At 64.6% G+C, this 20,889-nt stretch overlaps 1 protein-coding gene across 3 annotated transcripts in view; it reads left to right on the top strand.

Annotated features, from left to right (window-relative positions):
* NCOA6 (nuclear receptor coactivator 6) overlaps positions 1-19,533 on the top strand; it is a 32,962-nt gene extending 13,429 nt beyond the window's left edge. For all 3 annotated transcript variants that reach the window (XM_029079820.1, XM_029079818.1, XM_029079819.1), the window contains 9 exons: positions 594-1,706; positions 3,593-3,739; positions 4,239-5,343; positions 6,246-6,367; positions 7,011-9,995; positions 12,113-12,181; positions 14,001-14,037; positions 16,116-16,276; positions 18,954-19,533. In XM_029079820.1, the coding sequence (XP_028935653.1) occupies positions 594-1,706; positions 3,593-3,739; positions 4,239-5,343; positions 6,246-6,367; positions 7,011-9,995; positions 12,113-12,181; positions 14,001-14,037; positions 16,116-16,276; positions 18,954-19,000 (5,786 nt within the window). In that variant the 3' untranslated portion in view covers positions 19,001-19,533. The remainder of the gene's footprint in view (positions 1-593; positions 1,707-3,592; positions 3,740-4,238; positions 5,344-6,245; positions 6,368-7,010; positions 9,996-12,112; positions 12,182-14,000; positions 14,038-16,115; positions 16,277-18,953) is intronic.
* Positions 19,534-20,889: the final 1,356 nt, after the last annotated feature.

Here is a 20,889-nt window from a genome sequence, read left to right as displayed (position 1 = left end):
GCCCCGCCCGTCTGACGGTGGGAGCCTGCGGCCGCCGGGCCAGAGACGGTGGTGGACGGGGGAGGGGACTAGGGGACCGCTCTGTTTGGATGGGAACAGTGGTATCGGACATTTCGGCTAACTGAAGGAGCTTCGTGCCGTAGGAGAACCGGGACTCATTCTTTCCTCCTTCGGAGGATTTTTTCGAGGCTCTCCCCGGCAGCGTTTCCTTCCCAAGTTTCTAGCCCTGGGCTGTGGTTCTAAAGAGGCGCATCCCTCAGGTCAGGTCTTCAGGGGTGGTGGCTGTGACCCCCGCCGGGCCTCCAGAGTTGGAACCTCCCTCTTGGAAAGGGACCCTCCTGCCTCCCCTGTGCCAAGAGATAAGCGCACCAGGCTGGATCGACCAGTACGGCGGGGGGCCTTGGCGGGGGGCCGGGGCAGGCCGGCGGGCATCGAGGGTGAGGTGCCGGTCCTCGCCAGGCATCTCCCTGGGCTCCCGGTGACCCGCGGCCTGCCCGTTGACCATCTCGCGCGTGGCTCGGGTCAGCACAGAAATGACCTCGCCCTTCTGCGTCGCCCGGGCTAACGACCGTTTTGCGGCCTGTCGTAAACAGATGCACTGGACCCGCTCCTGTCCGGGCTCCCCCTGCAGCCGCCAAGTCACCCACCCGGGCCTCTTGGTCCTCAGCTCCACCCCATGCAGGCCATGGCAGGCAGCAGGCAGATGAACCCCGCGAATTTCCAGCAGCAGCCGCCGCCGCCGCCGCAGCTCCAACTCCAGCAGCAGCAGCAGCTGCAGCAACAGCAGCTCCAGCAGCATCAGCTGCAGCTGCAACAGCAACAGATGCAGGCCCGGCCCCCGCAGCAGCCGCCGCCGCCGCCGCCTCCGCAGGGCCTCCGCCCCCCCTTCCCGGCCTCCGCTCAGGTGCCCGTGCCCCCCGGGTGGAACCAGCTGCCGTCTGGAGCCCTTCAGCCCCCTCCGGCCCACGGGCCTCTGGGCCCCTTGACAGCAAACCCGGGCTGGAAAAAGGCCCCCATGGCGGGGCCCGTGCAGCTGCAGCCTCAGCAACAGCCGCCGCCCACACCGCAGCCTCTCCATCAGCCGCAGCCGCAGCCACCGCTGCAGCAGCCGCAACAGCAGCCGCCGCCTCTCCAGCAGCAGCAGCAGCAGCAGCAGCAGCAGGCATCCCTGCTCCAAGCCCGCCCATCTCTGGCCACAGCTCAGACACCCAACCACCCCCCGCCTCCGTACCCCTTCGGCAGTCAGCAGGCCTCGCAGGCGCACGCCAGCTTCCCTTCCCTGGGCAGCCCGGGCCCCTTCGCGGCGGCACAGATGAAGAGCCTCCAGGGCGGGCCCTCCCGCGGCCCCGCGCCTCTCCAGCAGCCCCACCTGGCCTCCAAGTCCCCCGCCTCCTCTCCGTCCGCCTCTTCCTTCCAGCAGGGCTCTCCTGCCTCCTCTCCGACGGTCGGCCAGACCCAGCAGCAGCAACAGCAGCAGCAGCAGCAGATGGGGCCGAGGCTGGCTCAGGGTAGCGCCCTTCCCCAGGGATTCCAGCCCCCGGCCAGCTCTCCAGGGCGGAGTCCCATGGTGCCGCCGCAGGGGAGTGTGCCGCCCAACTTCCTGGTGATGCAGCAGCAGCAGCAGCAGCAGCAGCCGCCGCCGCAGCCCCAACCGCAGCCGCCGCCGCCAAGTCAGGGTCCACAAGGCTTGCAGCCCGGCCTGGGAGGTGAGGCCCCTTAATCTGCTGGACTCCCTCGGGCTCCCCGAGAGAGGACGGTTACCACAACGTCCTCTCGGTTTCTAGAATTGAATTGGGCACTGCGCCGGCTGGACGTCTGGTGCACTGTGGGGAGAATCTTCCGTGGGAGAGGAGGGTAAAGTCCTGTGGGGAGAGCTTGGTGTGTGAGAGAGAGGAGGGACTGGGTGTGGGTAGTGGGGAGGCTCCAGGAAGAACCCTTCGGGGTGAGAGCCACTGGGAGAGGAGAAGCAGGAAACTCTCTGTCGAGGTGTTCTCCACTGTCTCACGGCGGCAGTCTGAGAGCCAACCGAACGGTGCTCCCGTCCTGCCTCTCTCCGTCCCCGGGTGAAGCCGCCTCAGCTGGTGGCGAGGCTGGATGGAAGCGCCTGGACGCCATGTCAGTCGATCGGGAGGACAGGCTGGCGACAGGGAGGTTGGGCCGGGAGGCGGGAGTGGTAGTCTGGGGCCTTGTCTCCATCGTCGGGGGCAGACCCGGCCCCAAGATATATTTTTCTACTGAAAAATTCTCTTCCCAAAGCATTCTTGGCTAGTGCAGATGGATCCCCTCCCTGCCGCCAACCCGGCCGGCTCTCGGGGAGCTGAGGGCCCAGACCGTTTCCTCCGGTGCTGCTTTGCGTGTGCAAATGGAGCCCACGGCTGGGCCTGCCGCTTGGACCCTCGTAGAGGAGCTCAGTTGCGGCGCGGTGGAAGAGTGATCCTCAGGGCTTGGGGCCTTCCCGGCCACGAACGGGCTTGCACTGGTGGCCTCTGGGGAAGAAAAAGAAGTGGAGAGGGGAGATCTGACGAGTGACTTTGCCTCGTTGGTAGGAATATGTTCTTGGAAGCAAAAGCCCCGGGCACCTGAGAAGCAGAATTTCTGGCGTCAATTCACTCAGCGCTTGCAGTGTGCAGAGCACTGTACTAAACGCCTGGGAGGGTACCGTGCAACAGAATTAGCTGCCACGTCCCCTGCCCCTAACAGGCCTACAGCCTAGAGGAGGAATGAGAGAAACAGCCCGGGACTGCGGGCCAGAAGATGTAAGGCAAATTCCCAGATCTTTCCCTCCTGGAAAGAGAGTGGTTCCTTCCTAGAAGCTGAGGCTACTTTGGAGGAGCTGGCTTGCGTTGTTTGTGGGATGGGTCCAGGGGGCTCGAGGGGGCTTGGGTCATCTCGGCTCCCGATCAGAGAAGCCGTTTCTGCTTGCCGGGCCCACCCGAGCCTGGCAGCTCACTGGGCACGTCGCATCCCAACTCATCTCTGCCTTTTCCGGTGCTGGGGCTAAAGTTCGTTCACTCATTCATTCATTCCATTGTATCTATTAGTGCTTCCTGTGTGACGAGCACTGTACTAAGCGCTTGGGAAAGTACAATACAACCACAGAGTGACAGTGCCTGCCCAGAACGAGCTGGGCTCAGCCGGGGCCTCAGCCACTGCTGGCCCCGAAGCCACAGCCGGGCCTGTAGCCACAGCTATAGCCAAGCCTAGAGTCACAGCTGGGAGCGTAAATGAATAGGATTAAATGAATCCACGGGGAAGGAAGGAGGACATCTGGCTGTAACGTGCTGGCTCAGGGCAGAGGGCGGCATGAGGTAGCTGGGGCCGGGGGCTCTGAGCCCCCAGGGCCAGCAGCCTCCCTCCATCCCCCTGGCGCATTTGCGGTGCGCACGCCGGTTAGTATTTTCCTTTTGTTTCGGCCATGCTCGCGGCGGAAGCTGCTCATTTTGGACCAGATCCCTGGACAGAGTGTAAACTCTGGCCAGTGTGCCTGGCGGAGCCCAGCTGGAGGAGCCCTCGGGCGGCCCGCCCTCCCTCGTCCACCCGCTGCAGCCCGGGGACCGGCTGTCGGGTCAGCGCCCTGCTTGTGTCTCCCCAGGAATGCCCAAGCGCCTCCCACCCAGCTTCCCAGCCGGACCTGCCAACCAGGCCTTCATGCCGGGTCAGGCCCCGCCTACGGCCGCGGGAGCCCCCGGGAGCACCGGAGCACCTCAGCTGCAAGCGAATCAAAACGTGCCCCACGCAGGTTTGTCTCATTCATTCATTCATTCAATCCTATTTATTGAGCACTTATTGTGTGCAAAGCACTGTACCGAGTGCCTGGGAGAGTTCAGTATAACAATAAACGGACCCATTCCCTGCCCACGGCGCGCTCCGCTTCCTCCATCCGTCTGTCCGTCTGTCCATCCTTCCCTCCTTCTCCACCCGTCCGCCCCTCCATCCTTCCGTCTCCCTCCCTCTGTCCCTCTGGAGTCCGTTTCCTTTCGTCTTGCTTGTTTCATCGATGAGCTGTTCGCGTTTAGTCCCCTGGGCTCTCCTGGCCCACTCTCGTTCATCCGCGAGTTTAGGGTCTGACCCGGGCATCAGGCTGGGGCGGGCGCGGCCCGTGCGGGCCGGCGTCGGGGGCGGCAGCGGCCCGGCGCGCCTCAGCCCCGGGTCCCGGGCGGCCAGTGGACGGGTGCTTGGTCCCGTCTGGTCGGGACGGGTCGGGGGCTCGCTGACTCGCTCTGTGCTTGCCTTTCGAGGAGCCCAAGGAGCTGGCCCTCCCCAGCCCCAGCTGGCCGGCCCCCACGGCCCACCGAGCATGATGCAGCCCGGCTTGATGGGTCTCCACGGCAACCTCAACCAACAGCCACTGCCACAGCCGCCTCCGCCGCCGCCGGCGGGTTCCGGCGGCGTGCCCCCGGTGAACCTGGCCAACGTGCCGCCGCAGTCTCAGCTCCTGGGCTTGCACCAGCAACTCCTGGCCTCCCAGGGGCCCATGGCGACCCCGCAGGCGCCGATGATCCTCTCACGGACCCAGCTCATGCCCCAGGGACAGATGCTGGTGGCCCCTCAGGGCCAGGGCCAGGGCCAGGGCCTCGGGCCGTCTCCCCCCAGGATGGCCCCGCCCAAGCCGCCGGCCCCGCCGCAGGGCCAGCCGCTGATGTCGCCTCACGGGCAGGTGGTGGGCCCGCAGGGGCAGGTCGTGCTCCAGCAGAACCCCGGGATGGAGCAGATAATGAGCGGACAGGTGCCACCCGGCAAGCCGCCCTTTGGGGCCCCGAGCCAGGCCGGGGTGCTGCTGAGGGGGCCGGCGCCGGCCCTGCAGGGGAGCATGGTGCCGTTCCCGGCCCAGATGATGGCCCCGCAAGGCCCGGGGGGCGGCGGCGGCGGCGGCGGCGGCGGCGGCCCGGCTCAGCCCCTGCGGCCCGCGGGCCCCGCGGGCCCCGCCCCGCACGGGCCTCCGCAGCCTGGGGAATCCCCGGCGGCCCCGAGCAGCGACGTCGGCCTGACCCAGTTGATGCCCGACGTTTCGGCCCAGCAGGCGAACCTGGGACCTCCCCACCTCCCCGCCCTGCCGGGGGCCGCGGGAACGGGGACCCACTTCGCGGGGCCCGGGGGGCCGTTCGCCGCTCCCTTCGGCGGGCCGCCTGGCGGGAGCCAGCTGTCCTGCGGCCAGAGCCCCGGCTTCCCGGTCAACAAGGATGTCACCCTGACCAGCCCTTTGCTGGTCAACCTGCTGCAGAGTGACATTTCTGCCGGGCACTTCGGGGTGGGCAACAAACAGAATGCCCCCAACGCCAACAAGCCCAAGAAGAAGAAGCCCCCGCGCAAGAAGAAGAACAGCCAACCTGGAGAGCCGCTCATGTAGGTGGAGTCGGCTTCCTCCAAACCCTTCTGGGGCCCCGAACCCGTTGGGCGGGGGCGGGGCGGGAGCGACCCCCTGCCCCCGGAAACCATCGGGTCGGCCGACCGGCGCTCCGGAAGACTCCGGGGAGGCTCCGGCCGCTTTCTGCCCCCGGAGACCACGGGAGGTGGGCCTGGGGTGCAGGCGTGGGCTCTTCTCTCACGGAAGGGTCCGACCGCCCCTGGGAATCCTCGGGTGGGTGGTCTACCCGAGGGGTGGCACCCGGTCAGTTTTATCTCCGAGGGCCTCAGACCCGGGCCGATAGGTGTCGGAAGGAAAACCGCTGCGTCTGGGACGACGACTCCCGGCGAGAGGAGACCCCGGGCCTCTTTTCTGGACCACCCTGGCTGGGGATCCCACCCTGGCCCCGGCTGAGCCCTGGAATCACAGACTCCCAGCTTGGCGTCATCACACGGGGCCCAAAGGGAGCCTGGACTCTCTTCCGGCCGATATCCTGTGGGAAAGGGGGGGCCGGCCTTCCAGGGCTTCCCAGCCTGAGCCTGTCCCCACCTGTTGGGGTTCTCCCAAAACACCAGGGAGAGGGGGGCGTGAGGCTCCCTCCTCCCATCCGTTTTGGGACAGAAAGAGGGGGAGAGGAGGAGGAGGAGGAGGGAGTTGAACTTAGCAACCCTGCGATAAGCCCCCAGGGCCGAAGCTCCGAAGTCCGGGAGAGGGTGGCACTCTCTGCTGGGGGTGGCAGGGAATCGTGGGGACTGGCAGAGGTAGTCCCGCCACCCCACCGCTTTTCCTGGGGCCATCTTGCCTCTCTCCCTCCCCACCCCCCGCCCCGCCTTGAACTCCGGCCCCACCGTTCCCTGGTTCCGGGAGACCACCTGGTTACTCCAAAGGGGGTTCGTTTCAGGCCTGCGGATTCGCGCCCGACCGGGCTGGAGGAGTCTGACCAGCAGCCGCTGCCCGGAGAGGAAGGCGTCACCCTAGACAGCACCAGCCCCAAGCTGCCGGATTTCACCAGTCGCCCACCGTGTGAGTCGAGAGGCGGGGCGAGGGTGGCTCTGTGTGTGTGTGTCTCTGTGTGTGCCCACCCTTCTTCCTTTCTTCCACTTCCTTTTTCCCCCCACTCCTTCTCTTCCTCCCATAATAATAATGATGATGATGATGATGATGATATCTGTTAAGCGCTTACTATGTGTCAAGCACTGTTCTAAGCGCTGGGGTAGATCCAAGGTAAGCAGGTTGTCCCACGTGGGGCTCACGGTCTTAATCCCCGTTTTAGAGATGAGGTAACAGGCACAGAGAAGTGAAGCGGCTTGCCCAAAGTCACCCAGCCGACAAGCGGCGGAGCCGGGATTAGAGGCCGCGACCTCTGACTCCCGAGCCCGCGCTCTTTCCACCGAGCCATGCCGCTTCTCGTAAGGAAGCACTAACTGTTAAACGTTCAGGGGTCACATCGGGAGAATTTACGCAGCCGCTCTGAGGTCTGTGGCCACGCTGGGAGGGGATTCCTGGTGGAAACGGGGGGAATGAAGCCACGCTGGGGTGTACGTGCTAGAAACCACTCTCCTGACATCCGTCCGGTACCTGGAGGCTGCCTCCAAGAAACGTAAAAAGTAGCCGACCTTTTCTCCACGCAAACTGACCCGGCGCGTCCCTGTCGGGCTCATTTTAGGTTATCCTTCTCAACCGGCTGAACAGAGGCCTCTTCAGCAGCTGCCTCCACCCCTCATGCAGCACGTGGGCCCCCCGCCGCCGCAGCCGCCGCCCTTACCTCCCGCGCCGCCCCCGCCGCCGCCGCAGCCCCAGCAGCAGCAGCAGCAGCAGCAGCAGCAGCAGCAGCAGCAGCAGCAGCAACAGCAACAGCAGCTGATGATGATGATGATGATGCAGCAGGATCCCAAATCAGTCCGGCTGCCGGTCTCCCCGAACATCCACCCGCCACGGGGCCCTCTGAGTTCGGACGCCCAGAGGATGCCCGGGCAGCAGGGCGGGGGGGGCGTGGCCGCGATGCCCGGCGTGCCCGCGATGGGCGGCCTGCAGGGCCCCGGTTCCGTCCCGCCCTCTCCGGATAAGGCGAGGCTGCCCCTGCCTGGCAACCCTGCTGCTCTGGGGAACAATGCCAGGAAGATGGCTTACCAAGAGAGCCCCCAGAACCCGTCCAGCTCGCCCCTGGGAGAAGGGTCCTCGGCGCACGGGCTCCCGGAAGGAGGCGGGAGCGACGGGCCGCCCGCCACGGGGCCCGGGAACCACCTGGCGTCTCACCTGGTGCTCTCCCAGAGCCAGCTGCTGCTGGCGGGGCCCAAGGCCGGACCGGCTTCCCTGCCGCCGCCGCCGCCGGGCCCCGGCCCCGGCCCCCAGCAGCCTCCCGCCAGCTCTCTGCCCGGCTCGCACGGTCACCACTTCGCCAACGTGGCAGCCCCGGCCCAGGCCTCCCGGCCCAAGACCCCCAACCGGGCCAGCCCGAGGCCCTACTACCCCCAGACTCCCAACAACCGGCCACCCAGCACGGAGCCCTCCGAAATCAGCCTGTCGCCGGAGCGCCTCAACGCCTCCATAGCCGGCCTCTTCCCCCCGCAGATTAACATCCCGCTGCCTCCCCGGCCCAGTCTGAACCGCGGGTTTGACCAACAGGGGCTCAACCCGACCACCCTGAAGGCGATCGGACAGGCCCCTTCCAACCTCCCCCTCGGCACGGCTCCCGCCTTCCCCGCCCCGCCGGTGCACAAGCTGGACCCCGTGGTGGGCGGTCCCGGGAAGCAGGCCAACGCCGCCGGGGGCACCAAGCGGGCGAGCCCGAGCCACAGCCGGAGGTCCAGCCCCGGGGCCGGCCGCAAGGCCGCCCCGAGCCCGGGCCGGCAGAATGCCAAGACCCCGAAGCTCGGCCTGGCCGCCCAACCCGGCCTGACCCCGATGCCCACCCCGGAGCCCCAGAGGAGCCTGGGGGCCGCCTTCCCGGGCGCTGCCCCGCCCGCCCCCGGCCCCGCGCCGCCCGGCGCCGAAGAGGCCCGTGAGGGCCCGACCGGCCCTCGGGAGGTCGAGGGTCCCCGAGACCAGCCTGGCGCCGAGCCGAAGGGCCTCTCTGTCCCGGAGGGGCCGGCCGTGGTCCCGGAAGAGCAGCAGAAGAAGGACGGCCCGCCGCCGGAGCCGCCCAAGCCTCCCGCCGGGGAGGAGGGCAGGGTGACCCTCCAGTCTCCGGCCATGAGGGAGGCCCCGACGTCGCTGAGCCAGCTCCTCGACAACTCCGGAGCGCCCAACGTGGCCCTCAAGCCCCCCGGGCCCGCCGGCGTCGAAGCCCCGGCGGGTCCGGGGGTCGCCGGGGAGGAGCTCCGGAAGGCAGCCGTCGCTCCCCCGCCGCAGGAGCCGCCTCCCGCTCAGGACCCTCCCGGCCCCCTCACCGGCTCCCACTCCGGCGAGACCGGCGCCGGCCTCGGGCCCCAGGACCCGGGGGACAGGAGCGGGCCGGGTTCGCTGCCGGGCACGCAGAGGCCCGCCGGCGGCACATCGATGGCCACGCCCATGCCACCGAACCAGATAACCGTCTTCGTCACCTCCAACCCCATCGCCTCTTCAGCCAGCTCGTCAGCTCCCCTGCCCTCGCACCTGCAGCCCGCCCTGATGCCCGCGGTGGTCACGGTGCCCAGCGTGGGGAACAAGGTGGTGGTGTCCGAGGGCCAGTCCCCGGCGCAGATGGCCGGCCGGCCGCAGTTCATCACGCCGGTCTTCATCAACTCGTCCTCCCTGATTCAAGTCATGAAGGGGTCACAGCCGAGCCCGCTCCCCGCTGCCCCGGTGGCCCCCAGCTCCGGCTTGGTGGCCCAGTCCGTGGCGGTCGTAGGCCCCCTGCACATCCCGCAGAGCATCAAGTTCTCCACGGCCCCCGCCGGCCCGCCACCTGCCGGCCCGGCCCCTAGCGCGTCGGCCGGCCGCCCCGTGGTCCTCAGCGCGTTGCCCGCGCCCCTCCCGCTCCCGGCCCCCGCCGTGCCGGCGGCCCCGGCCGCCCCGGCCCCGGCCCCGGTCCCGGCCCCGACCCCGGCCCCGGCCCAGCAAGCCAAAGACGCCGCGCCCGAGGAGGCCGGCGCCCCCGGGAGCGTTTCGGCAGAGCAGGGCGCTGTGGCCCAGGCTGGAGCCCCCGTCCCCGCTCTGGTCCCCGCCGGTTCTGGGCCTCCCGGCCACAGGCGGAGCCCCGTTTCATCGGGCAAGGGCAAGGGGAAAGTGGACAAGATCGGTCAGATCCTCCTGACGAAGGCGTGCAAGAAGGTCACGGGGTCCCTCGAGAAGGGAGAGGAGCCGGGCGCCGCGGACGGAGACGCCGGGGGCCCGGGGCAGGAAGCCCCCGGCCCAGAGCAGCTGCTCTCGGAAGCGGAGGGCCAAACCGGGCCATCCCCGGCACCCTCTTTACCGAGGCTGAGCCCTCCTGGCCCCGGAAACCCGGGTGCCAGCCCCACCGCGGCTGGGGGCGCCTCGCCGGCACCCAGCCTACGGAGCGGCACCCCTCCTACCGGTGCGCTCTCGCTGGCCCCCGCCCCCGGCGCTTCAGAGCCCACCCCCGCCCCCTCAAGCGCCAAAGGGCCCCCCGGCGGTGTGACCTCTGAGCAGCTCGGGAGCGGCCTAGCCGAGGACAAAGCAGGAGCCCACCTAGAGCTGCTTCAGAACACAGGTATGTATTAGGCGTTGAGTATCCTCCGGGGAGCAGCTGGGCTGGGGCCGCGCGTCGGCCGGCCTCTCCACGGTCCCGGTCTCCGAGGGTGGACCCGGGGGCGGGACGTGTCTTGCTGCGCTCCCGGAATTCTGCGGCGCCAGCCGGTAACGCGCTCGCAACCTTCTGAATGCCCTACTGACTCGCGCTGGGTGGAATTCGTCAACCTTCTGGCCGAATTTTGCATTCAGGGCGGTGGGAACAAAGCCCGGGGGTTTTCTCCCTCCCACCCCCCCCCCCCCACCTCCCCACCCTCAGCCCCATGTAAGGTTCCACGTGAAATCCCACTCCAGCTTTTGACGGTGGGATCCCCGAGGTGCCCGACTTCAGCTTTGAGCAAAGACCCGGGTGAGATCCTCTACTCTTCCATCCTCCCTTCGACCCGGGGAGGCACCCGGGGAGGCGTGGTGAGTCGTCGCCGTGCGTCTGTGGCCCTCCGCCAACGCCGCCGCCGGGCCCTGGCTCTTGTGGTCGCTGGGTGAAACGAGGTTTGGACGGGTAACTCTTCCTCCACTGCCAAAGTGCAACACTAGACTTGCATCTGGCTGGAGGCTCCCGGCACTGCCCGTCCAATTTGCCTCCGTGTCTCTGGGCCGGGGGCTTCTAGTTTTGTGGAGTTCTGTGGTTGGGGAGGGAACTGATGCTTTGAGTCCGGGCAGCCCTTTTCCGATCCTGAGGCCTCTCAGGTTTCCTCCCCATTTAACGGATGGGGAAACCGAGGCCCAGAGCGGCCTAGAGACTCACCCGAGGTCAGCCGGTCGGGTCCGAAGCCGGGCTGGAACTAGATCAGGCTCTCCTGACTCCCCGGCCTGGGGTCGCTCCTCAGCGGCTCTGCCCCCGTTAGTCCGCAATGGGCGCGTCCCGTTCCGGGGGCCCGAGGGGCCGCCCCTCCTCGATTTAGGGGGCCCGGTTCCAACCCGGGCCCTGCTGCCTGCTGCACGGGCCCGGCTGCCAGTGGTCAGAGGCTTCCGGTCAGAGACTCAGGCCTCACTAGGGGAAAGAACTGGCGACGGGGCTTTAGAGTTGAACGCAAGCTGTCAGGGCCCACATGGGACAGGTCCTGCCCCGTGGCCTTCCTCCCATCCTCCCGCCTTTCCTTCCGTCAGAGTGGAGGAGGTTCGGTTCCCCGAAAAATCCCCAGCGGAGAAGGGTTTCCGAAGTGAGGAAGAGGAGCCTTTGAAATTCTACAAATTTGAGTTGCTATCAAGGGGTGGAAAACTCTTACTTCCTATACAGTTACCCTTCACTTCACACACAGGGTGCATTATGAGAATTGGAAATGTAAAGTGAACCAGTTTCTGGTGCCGGTCCAGTGTAGCCTCCCAGCAGAAAAGTTGCAAGTTTGAATTAGAGTTATAATCGTGTCAAACCAGGTTCTGTGGCGGAGGAGAAGGCGGGGGCGCGGGGAGTCAAGAGAGTGAAGGGCTGAGAGCGGGAAGCGGCGAGGTCCCGGCCCTGGGTCTTCCCCACCCTCGAGCCACCTCCCTACTGGGCCGTCTCCGACCCCAGAGACTTCTCCCCACCGAGCTGTCTTACCGCCGGCCTATCCTTCCGCACGCTCTCACCTGCCCCTCGCTGGAAATGTTGGATGAGAAAGTTGGGGATGGAGTCCCTCTTGGGGCTGAGAAAATTTCTGCATTTTTTAGCATTCCGACATGAGACCGTGCTGTGGAAAAGAGTGGCCCAACAGAACCCCGCGTCGCGGGACGTGGGAGGGACCCGTTTGCGGGTCGTGGGAGGGACCCCTTTGAGTTCTTCCAAGCTCAACCCAAACCCCCATGGGGGCCCTGGCACAACCAGGCCGGGATCCGGCGAGCAGAACCGCCGTCGGACTCGCCGTCCGACCGCAGAGAAGGGGCGTGCGGACAGGGAGACCGAGACAGCGGACCGTGGAGTGATTTGTCCAAAGTCAGCCAGTAGTGGAGGTGCAACCGGAGCCCAGCTTCCCGGTCTTCTGGGTCCCCGTTCTGCTCGGCCTCGCGTGGGTGATAAAGAGGGAGTCAGACGGCTACACTCTCGCCATCTGTCTTGCTCTGAAAATGATTCAATCACTGTGTTTGTCCCACTTTTTGTTCTAGTGCCTTCCCAGAGCGTCCCTCTGAAGGAAAGTCCCGCCGCACCACTCCCAGGCGCTGCCCAGGGGCCAGGTGAGGGTCTTGGTGGGCAGCATCTCCCCGGGCGCACAGAGGACAGGATGCCAACGGTCTGCATGGGTGGTGCCGGCTCGGGGCCGATTCCGGGTCCCGCCCATTAGCGGGGGTCCCACTTTAAGGAGGCGAATTGACTTTGGAACTGTACCTGTGACGGCAGGAGGCTGGACCCCCCCTGGAAGGGTCATCTTCCCTTCCCGTCGGCCACCGGGCTTTGGCTAGGCCTTGGGAGACTGTTCAGTTAGGGTGTCGTGGGGTGGCTGCCTGCTGTTCCCCTGAATCCGTGGGCTGCCGAGTCACACGGTAGGCTAAAGAGAGGCATTCGGGGTGTCAGGTCGCCTTAAACCGGGGAATTTCATTGGCTGTCTCCCAGAATGGCTCAGAGACCCGAAAAATGGGCCAAACGGGCCAGGTGGGGCCCCGAGGGCTGGACGGACGATCTCCGAAAATGCCTCAACTCTAGCCGACTGCCCAGCCGACGTGGCCACAGACACATCGAGTCCACCGAGGCCGCCCGCCTTCGGGCTTGTGGAGGACAGAGACGGTGGGCCTGGCCCCACAACCTTACCTCGTTACAAGCTCCATCGTAGAAGAAGTAACAGCAGCTCCTGAGCTTAATAATACTGATTAGGATACTCATTAAGCGCTTACTGTGTGCCAAGCGCTATTCTAAGCACTGGGGTAGATACAAGTCTATCAGATTGGACACGGTCCCTGTTCCATTTGGGGCCCACAGTCTTAATCCCCATTTTCCAGCTGAGGCACATGAGGCTCAGAGAAGCGAAATGACATGCTCAGGGTCACACGTGCAGACCAGTGGCGGAGCCGGAAGTAGAACCCAGGTCCTCCTGACCTCGGGGCCCGTGCTCTATCCATTAGGCCGCACTGCTTCTGTACTCACTGAGCACAAGGCTCTGCATTAAGGCACCATCACAGCCAATGCGGCTCCTTCCCCGCACCTGTTAGCAGGCGGCCGGCGGGACTCTGGGTCTGCCCGGACGACGGGAACCGCTCCGAGGCTGAAGAGGGCTAAGTGCAGCCAAACACGCAGTGGCCGCAGCATGCGTCCCCAGAGCCGTCGGGCATCGATCCCAACTTGCAGCGAAGCATGCGATGGCCGCAGCGGGGGCCTCAGGGTGACGGGGTTGTGGATCCCACGTCGGTTAACTCTCCCCGCTCCACAGCCTTCCCGAGTTTTTGTGGAAGTGGCGTGTCTTGCGACCCAAGACCTGGTATACGGGGTCTCCCTCAAGGAGCCCTCCCCACTCTGCCCCAATGGGAAGTGAGGAGGAGCTGTCTCGGCTTTCAACCCCGAGGATCGGAGGTGTCATTCCGGTCTTCCCAAGGTGTGAATGAATGGGAGAGGCCAAAATTAAGTGCTTCCCAAACACTAACGGTTATCGTGTGTAAACCGAAGATGGACGGTTTGGAAAGTGTCCTCAGTAGTCCTCCAGGCGATAGCAAGAGAGTATCTACTTCGCTAAAGTAGTTCAGGGTAGGCAAAAATCTAAGCCGGCCAATGGGGATTTGGGGATGGCGTGTGTGAGCGAGTTTGAAGGGTGTGTGTGAGTGAGCCTGATGGGGTGTGTGTGTATATTTGTGTGTGCGCGCATGCCTGCGAGCTCGATGGGTTTCACAGGGACCCAGACTCAAAATTGTCCCTGACCCCAGGTCCACCCTGCCCACGGGGGGTGGGGTGCGTGGGCCGGCCCTCCCGGTCGGTGCTGCCGGGCAACCTGGGGGATCTGTCCAGTAGTGGGGGCCGGGCCCTCCGGCTCCAGCTAGAATGACCTTGTCCGTTTGCTGTCTTTTTCAGAACCCGAAGCGGGTGCCACGGTGACATCCGGCCCCAGGTGAGATCCCCTCAACCAGTCGGGAAGGAGCCTTCGCCTCACACCCTCTCCCCCTTCCTCAGCCCCCGATTCGCTCCTCCCCCGCCCTCCTCTCCCCACCGGCCGTTGCTCCGGGGGGCCACCAGCCACTCTTCTGGGGGGCCGCCGGCCGGCTTGGCCAGGATGTGGATCACGTGTCCCGGCGTTGACGCACCGAAGGCGTCGGGGTAGTCGGCGCCGCGGCTCAGGCAGGGAGGGGGCTGCATCAGAAGCCGTGGCCCCGGGAGCCGCGGCGGCCCTTTGCCGGCGACGGTCCGCCACCCCTGCCTCGGCCGTTCAGAAGCGCTGGGTCGCGTTCGGGAGGAGTCGATCTCTGCCCGCCGGAGAGCCCAACTTTCCCGTGTCGGTGCGGTGTATATGCCTTCAGTGGTAGTTGAGTGCTTACTGTGCGCAGGGCTCAGTGCCATACGACATGTTCCCTGTCCACAAGGGGCCTACGGTCCAGAGGAGGACACAGATGATAAAGTGAATTACGGAAAGGGGAGGTAGCGGGGGGTGAGGACATGGTCGTGACCGCTGTGGGTCTGAGGAAGGGGCTTCTGTCGGGAGCTTAAAGGACACAGATCCAAGTGCCTACGCAATGCGGAAGCAAAGAGGGTGTAGGGGAAACGGGGGTCGCTTTGGAGAAGCCTTCTTGGAGAAGCTGTGATTTTAGGTGCGCTTGGAAGATGGGGGAGTGTGATGGTCCGTCAGCAATGTAGCCTAGCGGATAGAGCACGGACCTGGGAGTTAGAAGGACCTGGGTTCTTATTCCGGCTCCACCACTCATCTGCGTGACCTTGGGTGAGTCACTTCAGTTCTCTGTGCCTCAGTTCCTCAACTGTAAAATAGGGCTAAAGACTGTGAGCCTCATGTGAGACGTGGACCGAGTCCCACCTGCTTGGCTCGTATTTACCCCAGCGCTTAGAACAGGGCTTGACACCTAGCAGTTGCCTAACAAATGCCATCATCGCCCTTACTGTTATTACTATTATTTATCAGGAGTTCCAGGTCAGAGGGAGGGGGTGTGCTGCCAGGTAGGTGAGATGGAAGTAGCGGGGGAGTGCGATGGCCTCCTTTCCAGAGAGGGACAGCCCCCCGCCCCGCCCCTGGGACTGTATGTGGGCATGCCGCCGGCCACAGAGTGGAGCAGCAGCCGTGAGTCAACAATGCCTTTGTGCCCGTTCCTTTGGTATAGATGGGGCCGGGGCTGAAGGGCGAATGGAAAGTGGCCGACGGCGAGGGAAAGGTGTGGGTTTCTCGGCCCCGGAGCTGAGTCCCGCGCGGCGCTCCAGCCCTCGTCAGCCTCGGGGGCTGCGGGAGCCTCACGAGTCTGGAACTGTGGTCTGCCGGCCAGCGTGAGGGCGGGGCGCCGCTTGCTTCTCCGATAATAATGGTATCTGGTAAGCGCTTACTATGTGCCAAGCACTGTACTAAGCGCTGGGGTGGTTACAAGCAAATCAGGTTGAACGCAGTCCCTATCCCGTGAGGGGCTCACAGTCTTAGTCCCCATTTTACAGATGAGGTCACTGAGGCCCGGAGAAGGGAAGTGACTTGCCTAAGGCCACACAGCCGACAGTTGGCGGAGCTGGTATTAGAACCCGTGACCCGACTCCTAGGCCCATGGTCTATCCACTACATCGTGGACTGCCCGGGGCCCTCAGCGCGCCCTCTCCTTCCCTCGAGTGGGGGGAGCCGGGGATCTTCTGCCAGGGGCAGGTGGGACAGCTCCGCCCGGTGCCCCCTGAGCTGCTGGTCCGGGCCCAGTAAGTGGCCCGAAGGGCATATGAATTGTTCCCGAACCCCGGGGCGAGGTCTGCGGAGTGTCCTTGGACAGGCCCCCTTCCTGGATGGAGACCCCCAGGTCTCTGGCTCTGCGGGTGAGGGTGCCGCTCTGCACGAGCCCGGTTTCTCCCCGCACAGCCGGGCCGGGCCGGTAGTCTCCACCCACCGGGCCTTCTGCTCAGGTTCCGCCGTCGGCCCGGCCCGGAGCGGGTCCCCGGTCCCCGGCCTCCGGCTCCTCCGCCTGATTGGGTTGTCCCTCTCCACTCTGCCCGCAGCGAGCCCCGGGAGGCCGGAGACAAGGGCAAAACTCCGAGCAGAAGGAACTCCAGGACCGAGGAGCCCGCAGCCACCCCGACCCCGACCCCGCCGGACGGCGCCGACGGCGGCCAGCGCAAGCGATCCTCCCGGCCCGCCTCCGCCTCCAGCGCCGCCAAAGGTGGGTCCCCGCCGGGAAGGTCCCGGGGGGTGGGGAGCCGGGAGCCACCCCCTCCTCTCCCTCCTCCAGACGGTGAGGTCCGAGAGCCGCACCTGCTCCCTTTGGCGGCCCCGGCTAGAAAGCTGCCAGTGGAGGGAGGGAGGTTAGAAGAGGGGAGGAGGTGCTCCACCTTCGGGGGGCGGGAAGCTGCCGGCCTCCAAAAGAGAGGTTATCCCTTCGGGTTCGGGAAGGCTGCCTGCCGTGGGCTTCCGGACGTGGGGGCGAGGAGGCTGCCGGCCTTGAGAAGAGGGGGCTCCCCGGCATGGGGGGAGGCCACTCGAGGGTTCAGGTGGTCCGGGAACGCCCCCCTCCCCCCCGATTGGCACCGGGTGGAGCTCGGCCCAAGGCCGCGAGCCATCTCTCCACCAGCGGTCGACTGGTTCGCTAAGGCGAGGGGCCGCTCGGCACCGCCCCCTCCCCCCCGGACACAAACCGGAGACGCCCCCTCCTCTCCTGGGGCCGCCCAAGGGGGCAGAGAACAGCCCAGGGAGGGATCGGTGGCCGGGATAGCCGGTGCGCCCCCCCCCCCCATAAGAACCATCCCTTCACCCGCAGGGGCGTAGCCCTCTGGGGTCCCTGACGCCCCCTCTCTCCTGACCACCGATGTTGGTGAGCGCCTGCTCCGAGTGGGTCAGACGCTCCGCTCGTGTCCATCGCTGACACGGCTGCGTGGGGGCCCGGGAGCGCGTGGTCCCGTGCCCAGGGTGGATGGACGGACGTTGATGGGGAAGGGGAGGAACACGGGCCACCGGGCGACAGGATCCGCTCCTCTAGACTCACCCGGGACAGCAGTGCTGCAAGCCGGGGGCCCCTGGGTCCGAGATGCAGCTGTGGATTTGCATTCTTAGTTGCCTGAATTTGTGTACTGTGTCACCAGGCCCCACCCTTCTTCTTCCCAAATGCAGAGGTGAGGGAGGTTTCATCTGCTGGAACCAGGATTACATTCTGGGGCGGAGGCAGGAGCAGAGACGCCCCCTCCCCATACACACACTGGAGGTTTTGGGCCTTTCTCTTATCATGCCCTCACTCTTTTCCCCCTTGACTGCCCGATCTGTAATCAGTCAGTCGTTCAGTCGATCAGTCAGTGGCAATCACTCTGGAAAGAGCATTGTATCAAGTGGTTGAGAGAGTTACACACGTGATCTCTGCCCTTAAAGGGTTTACAATCTACCGGGGGAGGCAGACATTGAAAACAAATTACAGATGGGGAAGCCGTCGGGTAAGGAGGAATTGGACGGACCAGCTGTGGGGCCGGGATGGGAATTGAAGCCCCGAAGGGGCCGCAGAACCACACCCCTAGGGGATGCAGAAAGGACGGCGAATGGAGAGGGGAATGAGAGGCTAGTCCAGGGAGCCTTCATGGAGATGTGATTTTAAGAGGGCTCTCAAGATGGGGAGAGTGACGGTCTGCCGGATGCGAAGGGGGAAGGAGTCCCAGGTAGGAGGGGGGGATGAGAGTGAGGGATTAAGCAGCGAGAGAGCCGAGATGGAAGTACGGTGAGAGGAATGGAGGTTTCCTTATGGTATTTGTTCAGCGCTTACTATGTGCGGGCACTGTTCTAAGTACTAGGGGAGATACAGAGTAATCGGGTTGGACACAGTCCGTGTCCCACGTGGGGCTCACCGTCTTAATCCCCATTTGCCAGATGAGGTAACTGAAGCCCGGAAAAGCCAAGTGACTTGTCCAAGGTCACACGGCAGGCAGGTGGCGGAGCCGGGATCAGAACCCAGGTCTTTGTGACTCCCGGGCCCGTGCTCTAGACTGTAGTGGGGGGGGATGAACGAGACCGGGCGGGAGGGGGTGAGCTGATGGTTGAGCTCCGAGCCGCCGGGGGGGAAGAGGAAAGGAGTTAGGGTCACGTTCCAGAGGGTTCTGGCCACCCGGCCGGCCCCACCAGCCGGCCACCTGGGCCACCGGTCAGTCAGGGCGTGGGGCAGCTGCCTGATTGACATTCTGTTGATACCTCCCAGTCTGCCTGGCCCTCCCGCTCGCCCCGGTCCGCCCCTGCTTCGGTTTACGTGTTTTCAGGACCTGAAATTCAAGAATATATTGTGCTTGATTTTCAGTCAGTCAGTCGTGTTTATTTGAACACTTCCTTATGCAGAGCATTGTTCTAATTGATTGGGAAAGCAGAACACGGTAGGTGAAAGGAGCTTTCCATCCAGCTGGGGAGACAGATACTAAAGTAAATTGCAGGTAAGGGTGGCAACCAAATCGATCGAACGGTCGATCGATCAGTAATTACAGCGCGGTCCGGGCTGCCAGCCGGGCGTGGGGCTCCCAGAGGGAGTGGAAGGGAACCGGAAGGGCCGCCGAGGGTCTGCGCCCGCCTTTTTCTCCTTGAGGGCAGGACCGTGTCTTTTCATTTGGGATTCTCCCACCACACAGCAGGCGTTTAGAAAATGAGGAGGACGGGGAGGCGGAGCTCCGTCACTTTAAGAAACAAGACTCTTTGAGGGTGGGGACTGCCTTGAAGCGGATCAGAAAAAAATGACCAAAAGTACAGGTGAAAACGAGGGCTGTCTCCTCCCATTCTGTCCTCAAGGTCTGCGCCAACTCCGCATCGGGTCTATTTCTATTATAAAGCCGGAAAGGGGGAAGATCCTAATGGGGCGTGAACTCTGTTCTCCCTTACAGACCCGGCTGCCAGCGCGATGCAGTCCAAAAGAAGAAAATCAAAGTAAGGGTGCCCAAGGCCCTCATGGATTGTAAATGGGTGTGAATTTTACAAAGAGAAATTTTGAGCTGTGATTATTTTGTAAACAAATCACTGTACAGTTAGTCTTTTTAATACAGTGCCCCCCATTCCTAGCCTTCGCAGTCTTCTTAAAAGATGAAATCAAAATGAGAGTATGGGGGGGTGCCTGACCCTCTCCTAATGCAAGATGAAGTACAGGGTTGTTGTAATAAATGAACAAATGAAATTGTACATTTAGGTTTTTACTTTGATGAAGAATGAAGAGTCAGAGTTGTCATTTCAGGTATCTGATTGTGTGTGTGCGTGTTGCGCGTGTGTGCATGCACGCATGCGCTTGCCTACTTTGCAGTCCCGGGGGCAAGGATGCCCACCCCTTTGGGCGGAAGTGTAGATAATTTTCCGATGTCGTATTTCAGGTGTATTTGTTGTAGAAATGGACCGGTGAAATGAAAAATCAGTTTAAGAGTTTGTATCACGTGCAGTCCTTTAACGCGCTGAATAAATGTTGTTGGCCCAGAGTGTGAGAGTCGAGCGTCATTAGCTGCCGGAAATTTCTGCCCAGGACGGCTGAGAGAGATAGAAGGGGCCAGGGGCTCTTGGGTTTCTGCGAGGAGTCCAAGGGTGTGTCCCAGGGCCCCGGGCGCTCCCTTGGGGCACGGTGGAGGGGGCCAGGTGGGACGGTTCCCCCTCCCCGAGCGGCCACCCCCACCGCTCCGGCCCTGGCCGCAGACCGGCCCCCGACCCTCGACCTCCTGTGCGAAGTCCCGGTCCCTTTCCTGCTAATAATAGTGTTGCTGTTTGTTAAGCGCTTACAATGTGCAGAGCACAGTTCCAAGCGCCGGGGGAGATGCAGGGTAATCAGGTTGTCCCGCGTGAGGCTCACAGTCTTTATCCCCCTTTTCCAGATGAGGTCACTGAGGCACAGAGAAGTGAAGTGACTCGCCCACAGTCACCCAGCTGACAAGTGGCAGAGTCGGGATTTGAACCCATGACCTCTGACTCCCAAGCCCGGGCTCTTTCCACCGAGCCACACTGCTTCCCTGATCCATCCTGGTCAGTTCCCCGGGGCCCTGCGGGCCGGCGGTTGGAGGGTATTTGGGGTCCCAGCACCCCAGCTCCCGGGGGAAGCCCATTCTAGATCCTCTGTTGCCCTGGGGCCAGCAGCACGGTCATCCCTCACCCGTCTCCCCGGGAGGGCTTTGAAAATAGACACACACACGTACCCGCACAGGCTAATCCCTACCCAGACGTTGGCCACGGGTGATTGGGACAAGTCAGGGACACCACTCTTCCACCGAGCAACGGTCGGGATGCGCTTTAGATGCTTTTTTAAATTACGTGTTTATTTCTCGTGTGCTCCCCGTCGGCTTTTCCCACAGAGGTGGGGGCGCGCCCCGTCGCGGCCGGGCCCGGGCCGGACGGGCCCCCCGCGACCTCGGCCCAGGTGAGCGCCCTCCCGTCCTCGGCCCGGCCGGGCAGCGGCGGCCACCCCCCGCCTCCGGGCTGGGGCCCGCCGGTGGCCCGGGTGGCCCAAGTGGCCCGGGTCCGGAGGTGTGAGGTCGGAAGGGCGGGGGCCCGGGCGGGACGCTGGGTGCGGGGCAGAGCTGGTTAGGAGGGAAAGGAATGGGTTAGAGCCCGTGAGGGAGAGGAGGGGGCGATCCGGGGGTCCCGGCCACCCCGGCCCCCTCCCCGAGCCTCCCCCAGGTGCGGCCTGGCCCGTCCTCGCCGCTGCCTGTCGCTGCATTCGCTCCGACGACGAGGCGCTGGGGAAAGGCCCGCAGGACGCACGCACAGACCCACGTGGGCGGGCAGAGATTGGCGGGAGAGAGGATGGGCCTGTGCGCCCGGCCCCGGGGCCCAACTGTTTCCCCCGCC

This window comes from Ornithorhynchus anatinus, chromosome 15, assembly GCF_004115215.2.
Source record: "Ornithorhynchus anatinus isolate Pmale09 chromosome 15, mOrnAna1.pri.v4, whole genome shotgun sequence".
NCBI lineage: Eukaryota > Metazoa > Chordata > Mammalia > Monotremata > Ornithorhynchidae > Ornithorhynchus > Ornithorhynchus anatinus.
This window is presented reverse-complemented; position numbering and strand designations above follow the sequence as displayed.